Raw genomic sequence first — 13,483 nt, 5'->3', positions numbered from 1 at the left:
TCAAAAGGTATACCTTATCTGGGGTACAAACACTACACTGATAGCCTCCAGATACAGAACTCTGGTGAGCTCATTAAGACTTCTAGTCCCTAAGTAATCCTGTTTCCCTAGTTATTTTATCTGATCCCATACTGCAAGCATTCTGTCTACTTCCCTGGTTTCTGTTGAAAGGACCCTGATACTTCTATTTCTAGAATAACCGAGGCCCCTAGCCAGCAACAGTTTCCTGCTCAATACCAGTCCAGGTCTATATATAGTCAACTCTCTTAGGGATCCCCATCTCCCTTCCTCTGGGCCTTGCTCTGTAGTCACTGGGGCATCTCTGGCTTACTTCCCTCTATAGACTACTCCCAGGAGCATTGAAACTGCCTTAACAAACAAACAAACCAACCAACCATACTTCCTAGCCAAAATTTCTTCTTCCCTCCTTTCTTCTTCTGATTCTTCCTCCTTCCCCAGTCCCTTCTTCAAGACAGGGTTTTTCTGTGTTGGTCCCAGCCTACATTCTGCTGAGATGGCTCTCACCTAAGCCCCATCCAAGGCTGGACTACCATTCTGCCATGCCCTCATACCCCAACCAGTTGCTACAGTGTCCTTGGCTTTTTGGATGCCCCACTGGACTCAACCATGCCTTATCTCAGCTCCCTAGTAACCTTGGGTAATGGTGACATCATTTACCCAGCTATGTCACTCAACCTCTTATCCCAGACAGGCATAATTTCATGTGTTAAGAACCCAAGGCTTCAGGTGCTGCTTCAGCTCAGTGCAATAGCACCCCCTGCTGGCATTGTCTTGTGGCTTTTTGCCTTGCTCTGGCTGCTCTCTGAAACCTCCTGCTTCTGTTTGGAGACAAAGTTCTGATTCTTAACACCCTTAGAAAACCTCTATCTTATTCATCTCTTGTCATCCCCTTCTATGTCCCGCAGAACCTAACATCTGGTTCCTCACATTAGTTTGTGGGCTTTTCTGGTGTTTTACTGCAACTGTTCCTTCTTCTCTGGAGGCCTAGAGAGCTCACAGTATTGAGTGAGGTACCCCTTCCACTGGTTTCCATAGCACCCCATTTCTCTTATCAGACCTGCTCCTGGCCACACTACCTCAAGACCTGTTGCCTGGTCCTATTTCCTAGCAGACTGTCTTTAGAGAAGATGCATACACATTTGGTTATTGCAGTGATATTTTCACATTAAACTCACCAAAGGTGTCTACAGGACAGTTACTTCAAAATTTGGTTTTAAAAAAGTATCACAGCAGCCCAAAGAGTCAAAATTAGAAAAAAATGACCTACCAAGTAGCTCAGTGCAGCCATAGGTGGACACTACGCAGAATTAAAGGTAGAGAATCATGGGCTAGAAAAATGGCTCAGCGTTTGAGTGTTTGCTGCTCTTGCAGAGGTTGTAGATTCATTTCCCAGCACCCATGTAGCCAGATGTCAACTCCTGTGACTCCAGCTCCATGAGGATGCAGCACCCAAACATGTGGCATATACAAAGACACACATATATACAAATAAGTTTTAGAAAATGTGTGTGTGGACAAGATCAGGAGAATAAGGAATGTATGGTGGCCATATCTACAATCCCAGCTCCCAGGAAATGGGCAGATCTCTAAGAGTTTGAAGCCAGCTTGGTCTATGTAGCAAGTTCCAGACCAGACAGAACTACATAGTGAGATCCTGTCTCAAAAAATAAAAGGTGAAAAAAATTAAAAAATAAAAATAAAAGGTAGGGGCTGGAGAGATGGTTAGAACACTGTCTGCTCTTCTAGAGGTCCTGAGTTCAACGACATGATGGCTCACAACCATCTGTAATGGAATTTGATGCCCTATTCTGGTGTGTCTAAAGACAGCAATAGTGTACTCACATACATAAAAAAATAAAATGATGAAAATAAAAAATAAAAGGTAGGAGATAAAGAGATGACTCAGCAGTTAAGAACACTTATTCTTGCAGAGAACTCAGGTTTAGTTCCTGGCACCCACATAGTGGTTCATAACCATCTGTAATTCCAGCCCCAAGAAAGCTAGTGCCTTCTGACTGCCATGAGCACTAGATATACAGTGGTGCCTGTACATACATGGAGGCAAAATACTCATACACATAAATCAAGAAACCATAAGATGAGCAAAGTCTCCACATGGAAGACTACCTTACTACTACTTAAAGCTTTATCAAAATGTTTCTATTGCATCATAAGTTTGTAATGTTAACAATACTGCGAGATAAGGGAGAAAATGAAAAGACATCAAGTAGTTCTTTTTATAAAGTGCAAATTTAATCATTAGTTGTTAGCTCCAGTAAACAACGTATGTCAAGTCCTCCCTGTTTTCACCCAAGGACAAGAGGAAGTATTTTTTTATTTTTACTTAAATGTCTAACAATAAGATTTAAAAAAAAATACCCAACTTAGATAACATTTTTGCAAATATGTTTCCTGGTAAGGTTTGAATGCTCTGCAACTATACTGAAGAAAGGTGGCCTTTCATAGTTAATGTGAGTAGACATAAGGCATGCATAATTGAGACATTTGTGCTTATTTGGTAATTTTAAGATCTCAAATTAAGAGAGGCTAATAACAGTGTCCTGATGATGTGGCCAAATTCCTTTACTGCAGTCACTTGAAGACACTGTCTAGTTTTGGCCTTGGCAATTTGATTCTCATGTTCCTTTACCAATATATGAAAGCATTATGGCTGGGGGTTAGTTTAGTGGGAAAGCAATGCCTTGCATATGCAAGGCCCCAGGTTCTAGCTCCAACACTGCAAATAAAAACAGTAAAGGTATTTTTTCTTATACATGTTTACATTTAAAAGGGGTTTCTTTGTTGGGGACTGGCCTCTTTTCCAAAGACACTGCTAGCAGCAATTAGTCCAAGAGTACTAATGGTGGATGTTTGTTAAATGCTTATATCTAGGGCAGTAGAAGGGTTGTTGGATTTGTCTACTCAAGTATAAAAGTCTACGAATAACCCACATAATATAGGAAAAGTTTCAAAGGCCCAAAAACATTTTTTTTTCCACAAGAAAGTGCAACTGTAGTATCTCTTGAATGACCTTCTAGACAATTCTGCAGAAAACATAGCAGTTAGGCTCAAAAAGTATAGTTTCTCATGAGGAATTCAAGTTTTTTTCTAGAAGAATAAAAAGCAAACTTTGAGGCAGCTTTCTGAAAATAAACCATTAAGTTTATGGCTACAGTGAGACTAAATAGGAATGAACAATGAAGGCTAGCATGTGCTGATCTGTGTGGCTCCTACCATTAGGACAGTAATTAAAATTAAAACACTGTCCAGCACTGGATCAAATTGGCAGGGAGAAAAATCGCAATTGTTTTTATGTGCTCTCACCTAAGATCTCACTATTTGGAAATAAGTCATTAAAAATAGAACATTCCTATAATTCCAATAGTGTATAATGCCAATGGGTACTAGGAATAAAAGGGAAGTTCTGTAGGGGTCGCAGCAAGATGTTGAGAACAGTCAGACCTTCAGCATTTGTTCAGCTGCTGCTAGATGATACAGGAAGTTTTCTGTTGCGGGAGGAAATCGCTGCTGCTTCAGTGCCTCAACATTGAGGATGACTTTTCCCCCATCATCAGACACTTCTGAGAATGGTGCCAGGTGGGTGAAGATTTCTTTTGTTTTTAGGGCAATATCCTTTAAGAGAACAGGTAAATACACAGTATGTTAGTATCAGTATCTAAGAATATGAATAGTTATTTCCTAGGGTTCTCCTATTAGACTAACTTCATTTTTTGTTTGTTTGTTTGTTTGTTTTTCCTTTTTCCTAAGACAGGGTTTCTCTGGCTGTCCTGGAACTCACTCTGTAGACCAGGCTGGCCTCAAACTCAAGACATCTGCCTGCCTCAACCTCCCAAGACTCGGGGTTAAAGTCATTCACCACTATGTCCATATCACATAAATTCTTAAATCAAAATAACTTAGGAAATCAATGTCACAGATCTGTTTACAATCATTTTAGTCATTTTAAAGCATATGCATTGATACTATGAGTAATCATTGTGGAGGCCAGGCATGGTGGCACATGAATTTGATCCCTTGGGAGGTAGAGGCAGGTAGATGTGTTCAAGGTCAATCTGGTCTGTACAGTGAGTTCCAGGCAGCCAGGGGTACATAGTGAACCTGTTTCAAAAGAAAAGCTAAGCATGGTGACTTTTAATCCCAGCACTCAGGAGACAAGTGACAGGCAGATCCCTGAGTTTGAGGATAGCCAGAACTACAGATACAAAGAAACAATGTTTTGAAGAAGAAATAAAAGGAACCAAAAGCCCAGGTAAAAAAGCTAGGTCCCAAGCCTGACAATTTTAAGTTGGATCTGAGACCCACATGGTGGAAGGAGAGAATTAAATTCCTGAAAGTTGCCCACTTCCATGCATGCAGTGACATGTACTCACATGCACATACACATAAACATAATATATGCACACATACAATAAAAAGAAAAAGTACAGCTGCTATGTCATGCTATTTCTAGGTTTTCATCATGACAACAGGCACTGAGTACCCAGAAACTGTCCACTCCTTTCTTCTTGCAGAACCCTGATGACCTGCATCCTACTTCTTCCTCTTAATTTACCTACTCTGGTACTTTTTACATACAATCATGTACCTACCACTTTGCGATTGACTTGTATGTATAATCACAGCTGTTTCAAGTTCATGAGTGCAACAGCCATGACAGCATTTCACGGCTCTCCTTTCTATCCTCTGGCTCTTCTTTCCTCCCTCTCTTCCATGATTCTGTGTGATCTCTGTATCTTATAGGGTGGTGATACAGATGTCCACTCAGGGTTGAGCACTCTTATTCTCAGCACTTTGATCAGTTTGAGTCTCCACATTAATCGCTACTCATTGCAAGAATTAAATTAAATTAAAAAGCAGGTTCCATGAGGGCAGGATTTTTCTCACATTGAATCTACATTGGCCATGGCAACAGGAACACTGAACAGATAGATTCAGGAAGAAATGTGTCAGGTGTGACCTCGTGAGCCAGTAGAGCCCTACTTCTCATAGATGCTGGAATGGTTGTATAGGTTGCATAGATGAAGATGAGCCTAGGCTTTGAGATGGATCTAAATGGGCAGAGCCCAGACTGGGAGTGTATTCCTCAGTAGAGAGTTAGGAACAGGCAAAAGAGCAGTGAAGTGACTACAGTAGCCTCAGGTCAGGAAAGGGGCTTTGGAAAAACTCAGGAAATAAAAAAGCCATTTGCCCTCCTAGGCTGGTGAGGGCAGAGGACAGGCTGCCAAACTAGTGCATATGGACACTCTGTTAACTTAACAGGCTGACCTCCCTAGAGGAGCTGGTTCTTCAGATTTCAAAAGTGAAGACTTGATTAGAAAGTTACTGTTTCACTATTTGTTCCTCCATGAAGATTCTTGTAGCAAGATGAAATGCACTAGTGGCCCTCAAAGGTTACAATTCTCACTACTGCAGTTGGCTTCAGTACTAGCCCCTGTAATGACTTACCCCACAAACCCCATCCACCACCATCTTGGCCACTATAAACACTAATGCTAGCTGGCCTGTGACCTGACACTTTACTCTGCTGTGGTGCCCTGAGAGTTAACCATGAGGCGGCTGAAGGATGCTTCATAAGGCAGATCAAGGGTTACCTGTATAACCTGGCTGTCTGATTTCTCTGGGTCTTCTGCAGATTGCACAATTAGTTGACCAATCTCTTTATGCAGTTTGCCCATCGTCATGGCCTCTGATCAAAGTAGAAAGAATGTTGTATGAAGACTTAGAAAATTACATTATAAAAACAAAACAAAACAAACCCAAGCCATTCCTCTGAAAAGATGAAAGACTATACTAAAGAACTTTTCAAAAGGCAGCAGATAACCCTCCAAGTTTCCATTTTATTCACAACCCAACTGTAACAGCAAGATGGAAGGTATGCTCATCAACGCCAAACCAGATTCCCCTTCACATCTGCCTGATAAACAATGGGAAAAAAAACCCTAACTACAAGTGAGCTGGGACTTGCAGGAAAAACTTGATTGTCTTGTCCAAATCTTTACAGTTGAGAATCTAAGTGACACATGCTTTTAATTCTAGCATTCTGAAGGTAGAGGAAGGCTCGTCTCTATGAGTTGTAGGCCAGTTTGGTCTACATAATGATCTCTAGTACAACTAGGACTACGAAGACAGACTGTCACAAAAATTAAGTGCATTTTCTGACACAAATGTTGTGAAACAAGAGCTTCCTGTACAGGCCCTTGGGTGCCACCAGAGCATACAGCATATTCAGATCCTTGGAAATATGCAAAGGAAACCCACTGGGTCACATCAATTACAGATGGTGCTCCTGCTGTCAGGACGATAAACAGAAAGTTATGTGTTTCACTTCCAGGGACACTATTCAGATGGTGCTGACTGGAATAAAGGTGTTCTGCAGATCACAGCAGAAAGCAGGCAGTGCCATCCTTCCTGCCTCTGGCCATGTCCTTTTTTTTTTTTTTTTAAATCACTTTAGCGTTATGAGAGGTAATATTTCCTATGATTGGGTTCTACTTTCATTTTTCCACATGAATATGGCCATGTTCAAAATTTTAAAACAAGTAACAAAGAGAACAGTTCTGTTTTTTCTCATTTGAAGTTGCTAGATAAAACCCACACGGCATCAGACTTTAACACAGGGCCCTAACAGTCAGCATTCAGCTGCTCCCACATTTGGGAACTGGTAAGAGATCACACCAAAGTTATGAACAGCAATGCCACTTGGCTTTCTAACACATGTAGGCCTACAGGTTTTAATCATATTTTCTGGACACTGAGAAATTCCTCCAGCTCCAACAGATGCCAAGCAGGCTCTCAAATACTGGCTTTAGGGAGCGAGGAGGCACAAAGCATACAGCTGCTTGGCTTGCACTTCATGTCAATACTGGAACAGAGAATAAAACAGGAGAGTCAGAATAAAGTAGAAAAGTCACCTTTTGCAAGTGGAGCGATGGCGATCTCACTATCTGCCAGGTTCACAAACACGTCATAGAGGTCTGGTCTGTTGCTCACCTCCAGTTCTACAAAGCCAGCAATGTAGCCTGCATTGCAAATTGATCAAATTACTGGAGCAGGAAGAAATCATGTGGTGAAGGTCTCAGAAGGAGACTGACAGTTCACTGGCTGCGTCCTTCACGGTTTCCTATCACTCAGGGACATCAGCTACATCAGTGGCACTCAGCAGTTGCTATATGTTGGTCAGATGCCGACTACACATGGATCAAAATGTTCTAAAATTTAAGTTCAATGTCAATGAACAGGCAAAAAAAAAAAAAAGTAAAGCATTTACTTTTCAGTCAGTGCTATTTAGGTCAAGAATGTCAGAAAGTAGGTAACTCTTTAAAAAGCCCATCCCAGTGGGGGGGAGGGGGGTGCATACATTTAGTTCAAGCACTCACGGCAGTTTGAGGTCAGCCTGGTCTACAGAGTAAATTCTAGGACAGCCAAAGCTACACAGATAAACTCTGTCTCAGGGGAGGGTCTGCACCCATGCTCTCTTGTGTGTTTATTTGAGTGTTCTCTTTTTCTCTTAATCCCCATGTACAAAACATATTGAAATATCTTTTTATAAAAAATCCAACTCTGGTTTAAAAACAAAAAAAGTCAGAAAGCAACATGGACTCAACCATTGTCTTTGTTTCAGATCTTTGTCCCAAGGGTTAGGGTTAGGGTTACCTTGGCTGTCAGGATGACACAAGGGTCATCCCTCAGTGCTATCAGATAACTGCGAACAGAGTCAGCAGACTTGGTGCTGTTTAGGGAAATGGTTTCCCACATACTGGTTATTTCAGAGAGCAAGTTAATTATAAGAACATGAGGATTTTGATGTTTTACAGTGCTGGTTACTGAGCTGGGGCCCTCAGACACACTAGACAAGTGCTTGAATCTCAGCCACACCCTTAGCACTGTTTTGTTTTATTCTTGGGGACTAATTTACCACTGCTAACGTTTTACATTCTCAAGTAAAGGAAGCAAAGACATTAGCAACAAAAGCAAAACCTGCTACTGAAAACCACAATAAACCACAAGACAAATGTGAAGCATAACGAGGTGGGCACTGACTACTGAAAATGAAATTATTCAATGAATGCCCTGGATCCAGGTGACCTGGATCCAGGTGATTATTCATATAAAAAATGGCAACAGGAGCTAGATTATATTTAAATGGTTCAGTATATTCAGCTCTCAGCACAAAAAAGTGAATGGTCAGGCTAGAGAGATGGCTCAGCAGTTAAAGCACTGACTGCTCTTCCAAAGGTCCTGAGTTCAGAGATGGCTCGGGGGTTAAGAGCACTGGCTGCTCTTCTGAAGGTCAAATCCCAGCAACCACATGGTGGCTCACAACCATCCATAATGAGATCTGGCGTCCTCTTCTGGAGTCTTCTGAAGACAGCTACAGTGTACTTATAATAAATAAATCTTTAAAAAAAATTTTTTTAAAGTCTGTAGAAAATTAGTATTCCTGTAGCTATAAGTAATAAAATATTAAATTATTCTTGTATCTTATTATCATATATGCATAATAATAATTTTAATGACTATGATTTTGAGAAAAACCATGGAAAGGCTCAAAATAAAATCTAAATCTAATCAAATTAATTGATTAACTTAGGGCTAGGAATAGTTCAGTGGCAGTGACTTTGCTTAGCATGCCTGAAGCCCTGGGTTCAATTTCTAATATCAGGAAAAAAAAAAGTTAAAATGATATAATTTTGTGCATTTTACCACAACTTTTAAGTGGGGAAAAAAGTCACTGTAGTTGCCAAAAAAAAGTTTTATTATTCATTTTACCAATATGTACACACACCACCAGCACAAATACATACACCAATCAACATAAGCAGAATCTTTCCTCCCCTGGATGTTTTCCTATACCTGTGCACATCTGTAGGCCTTCCAGCTCTTCAGCATGAAGGTGCATGTAAGAATGCAGGATGGTCCAATCCTGTCGATGCCACACCAGGGCAGGCAGAGTCCTAAGGAAGAAAGGCAAAAACTCAGTTATACAGTTGCTGGCCTTGGACATTTGCTTGCTCCTCTCAAGAGAAAACTTCCAGGGTAAAGTTCTGTGGATGGCTAGTCAGAAACAAAGAGAAACCAAACCTTAAATGTACTAATGTCTCTCTGGACTTGACAATAAAGCAATGCCTGGATGTATGTCCGTCTAAGTATGTGTGTGTTTTGAGACAAGGTATTGTACCCTGGCTGGCTAAGAACTCACTATGTAGCCCAGGCTGGCCCCAAACTCATGACAATCCACCTGGCATAGCCTCCAAAGTGCTAGGATTACAGATATATGCCACCAACCCAGAGAAGGCCACATTTTAAATTACCGTTTAGAACAATTTGGCTACAAAAAAACTCAAGGTGAATGTGATGACTTGTATGTGCTTGGCCCAGGGAGTGGCACTATTAGGAGGTGTGGCCTTGTTGGAGTAGATGTGTCACTGTGGGAGTGGGCTTTAAGAGGGCCCTAGTACTAGCTGCCTGGAAGCCAGTATACTACTAGCAGCCTTCAGATGAAGATGTGGAACTCTCAGTTCCTTCTGTACCATGCCTGCCTTGGAGGCTGCCATGCTCTCACCTTGATGATAATGGACTGAACCTCTGAACCTGTAAGCCAGCCCCAATTAAATGTTGTCCTTTATAAGAGCTGCCTTGGTCATGGTGTCTGTTCACAGCAGTAAAATTCTAACTAAGACAGTGAAGTTTCCAAAGACCTACACAGAGTGATGATCCTCAAGTTTTCTTTCAAATACAGCTTGCCAACTACTAGAAACATGTTTGGGGTCCAAATTAGTTCCAGCAAGACAGTTTTCTGAAGTCTCCTATTTATATTTACAATTCTAGCCAAACTTCCAAAATGTGTTGTTTGTTTTAGACAACACAGGTGTAAACAGAAATACTTGTAGCAGGGGGCTGGAGAGATAGCTCAGCAGTTAAGAGTACTGGCTGTTCTTCCAGAGAACCAAGGTTTAATTCCCGGTACCCATTAGGGGCTCACAATCCATGTATAACTCCAATCCCAGTACATCCAATACCCTCTTCAATGGCCTCTGCAGCAATTAGGTACACACTTTGTGCACAGACATATGTATAGGCAAACCACGCATACATTTAAAATTAATAAACAAAAATAAGTGATGCAGGAAGGTGTGAGGAACTCATGTGGGGCTTCAGGAAACACCTCAGAAACAAGCCATAGATACTCCAGTTTAAGAAGAATGATGTAGGCAGGAAAGTGATGAGGTAAAGCCAAACACAGAGGGAACAGGTGGAAATGCTGGCCTTCTCACCTCAGACAGGACAAAGAGCCCAAAGGTGATAATTTTAAAGCAGGTGTATAGGGACAGAGGCACTTGTAAAAAGCACATCACATAAATTATTCCCAGTATTGAAAACAAGTTCATCAACTTTGTATTACAATCCTTGTTTTACAGATAAAATGGAGGCTCAGAACTGCCAGTATCTTTTATGTGGCCACAGAGCTAACAAGTTGACATGCCATGATTTTAACCCAGGACTTTTGACCTATAGAGCCTTTTCCCCTTTTCATAATCTCACCACTTAACCTCTGCCTCATTTTTCTCTTTCATAAAACATAAGAATACTACTTCCTTCCATTTTTTTATCATAAGATTAATAATATAAGGTGTCCTATTTATTCCCATTTAATAAGCCCAAGAAAAATGCCAATTCTTTTTGCTTTTAAAAAGGATTTAAGGGCTGGTGAGATGGCTCAGCAGGTAAGAGCACCCGACTGCTCTTCCGAAGGTCCAGAGTTCAAATCCCAGCAACCACATGGTGGCTCACAACCATCCGTAACGAGATCTGACTCCCTCTTCTGGAGTGTCTGAAGACAGCTACAGTGTACTTACANANAAAAAAAAAAAAAAAAAGCTAAAAAGGATTTAAGAATGAATTAGATTAACAAATATAAATTCCACTCACCAAACCCCACCTATCACTAACAATGAGAGGTAAAACTAAACCAAAGAAACAATTTATTTAAAATTGCAAATGAGGCCTCATAAATTAGGTGTCTATCTTTAAAAATAAAGTTTTACTGATACAGCCATGTTAACTCACATACATGTTGTGCCAGGCAGCTGAGAAACTGGCACAGAAACAACATGGTTCACAAGCCTAAAATATATATGTACTACGCACTACACACATAAACACATTTAATTTTAATTCACTTAATTTTATGTGTACAGGTGTTCTGTCTGAGTTCATTTCTGTGCAACACAAGTGTGTGCCTGGTGCCCAATGAGTTACAGATAGTTGATAGCCACTATGTGGGTACTGGGACTCAAACTCAGGTCTGCTAGAAGAACAGCCAGTGCTCTTAACCACTAATCCCATTTCTCCAGCCTCAAGCTGGCATTCTCTTTCTTCTTTCTTTTTTTTCAAACATATTTAATGTATGAGTGCTCTGCTGCATACACGCCCACATGCCAGAAAAGGGCATCAGATCCCCTCATAGATGGTTGTGAGCCACCATGTGGTTGCTGAGAAATGAACTCAGGACCTCTGGAAGAGCAGCCAGTGCTCTTAATCACTGAGCCATCTCTCTAGTCCTGTCATTTTCTTTCAAACAAAAGTTTGCGAACTCATTGTATCTGCTAAAGAAATAGTTGTAGTCAGCATTCCTTTAGGTTTTTGGTTTTAAGATTTATTTATTTTATGTATATAAGTGCTCTATCTGCCAGAATAGGGCATCAGAACTCATAGATGGTTGTAAGCCACCATGTGGTTGCTGGGAATTGAACTCAGGCCCCCTGGAAGAACAGCTGGTGCTCTCAAAAACTAAACCATCCCTCCAGCCCCCAATATTCCTTTAGGAATCTGTGCACACACCACTCCAAGCACCCAACCCACATACATAAACATATACACCAAACAAATGTTAAGTAGAGCCTTTTCTCCCCTTAGATGCTCTGGTCTATCTATGTACATCTACAGGCCTCTTTTCTTTTCTCTTCTCGTCTTTTCCATTTTTTGGTGGTTTTGTTTTGTTTTTTTGTTTTTCAAGACAAGGTTTCTTTGTGTAGTCCTGGCTGTCATGGAATTCACCCTGTAGACAGGATGGCCTCAAACTCAGGGATCCGCCTGCCTCTGTCTCCCGAGAGCAGCCTCTGCCTTCCAAGTGCCCTATTTCCAAAGTTAAATAAGAATCTTTCCAGGGCTGGAGAGATGGCTCGGCAGTTAAGAGCATTGACAACTCTTACAAAGGTCCTGATTTCAATTCCTAGCAATCACATGGTATCTTACAACCATCTGTAATGGGATCAGGTGCCCTCTTCTGGTGTGTCTGAGGACAGCGAAAGTGTACTCATATACATAAAATAGGTAAATTTTAAAAAAGAAAGAAAAAAAGAATCTTTCCGAACTCAGTGATCCTGAACTATTAGCTCTAAAGTAAATGACAAAAATGGTATTTTACTCAGACTAACCCATATTATTTTTATCTAGCATGTAACAGAACATAGCACACAGTAGCATCTAGTGTCTCCAACTGTTAGGAAAGCTTACACTTTTTAATAATTAATGATGGTACCTGGTGAACTCCTGGACAGCTTCTATTTTGGGGTGATAGACAACAATTCGTTTTTTCAGCATCAATGCTGTGTGTAAGATAACAGTTTCCATTCCAAATTGAGATACAATGTCTTAAAATAAAAGGATAACATTACATTAAATACATAATGGCATAAAGTTTTCAATAAATAGAATTCTTGTCATATAAATACAAAATTATTCTAAATAAACCAGCTACATTTAGGCAAATGCGTTTAAGTGTAGACATACTTCATTTGGTGGATGGGCTTGTTTACTCATGCATGTTTACCAGGATCTGTATCACAGTTGCCAGCAATGCCCCACAGGGATTCTGTGCTGGACAGACAGATGAAACCAGGCTCCCAGAGAAGTGCAACAAACAATACAAAGGAGAACCAACGTTTTTAGTGTAATAAACACGACTTGGAGAACACCCAACCTTAACCCAATGCTCAGGAACCACTACAGAAGCAAACGGAGAGCAGTGCTAAAGCACGTGAGGAGGGCAGCTCCACCTTCAGAGGGCCCCCATGATCTGTGATTTATCTCTAGGATTAAAGACTGTGCCCGAGGCTGGAGTTCTCTAGAAGGACGAGCTAATGACTAGGATGTGAGAAAATAAAACTATGCAAGTCAGTGGAGACTGTGAGCCATGAATTTAGCTAAAAGAACATTTCTACAAAAGATACAACATGGAAAAGATTGTTACAAAATATGTTTTCTTTGCTGGGCAGTGGTGGCCCACACCTTTAATCCCAGCACTTGGGAGGCAGAGGCAGGTGGATTTCTGAGTTCGAGGCTAGCCTGGTCTACAGAGTGAGTTCCAGGACAGCCAGGGCTATACAGAAAAACCCTGTCTCAAATAACCAAAACAAAAAAACAAAACAAAAACAAAATT

General features: G+C 40.8%; 1 protein-coding gene across 3 annotated transcripts in view; it reads right to left on the bottom strand.

The window, feature by feature from the left end:
- Positions 1–2,252: 2,252 nt before the first annotated feature.
- Fam45a (family with sequence similarity 45 member A) overlaps positions 2,253–13,483 on the bottom strand; it is a 21,686-nt gene continuing 10,455 nt past the window's right edge. For all 3 annotated transcript variants that reach the window (XM_029472599.1, XM_021151665.2, XM_029472598.1), the window contains 5 exons: positions 12,584–12,695; positions 8,896–8,996; positions 6,954–7,061; positions 5,634–5,728; positions 2,253–3,654 (listed from right to left, as the gene is read on the bottom strand). In XM_029472599.1, the coding sequence (XP_029328459.1) occupies positions 3,478–3,654; positions 5,634–5,728; positions 6,954–7,061; positions 8,896–8,996; positions 12,584–12,695 (593 nt within the window). In that variant the 3' untranslated portion in view covers positions 2,253–3,477. The remainder of the gene's footprint in view (positions 3,655–5,633; positions 5,729–6,953; positions 7,062–8,895; positions 8,997–12,583; positions 12,696–13,483) is intronic.

Source organism: Mus caroli, chromosome 19, assembly GCF_900094665.2.
Source record: "Mus caroli chromosome 19, CAROLI_EIJ_v1.1, whole genome shotgun sequence".
NCBI lineage: Eukaryota > Metazoa > Chordata > Mammalia > Rodentia > Muridae > Mus > Mus caroli.
This window is presented reverse-complemented; position numbering and strand designations above follow the sequence as displayed.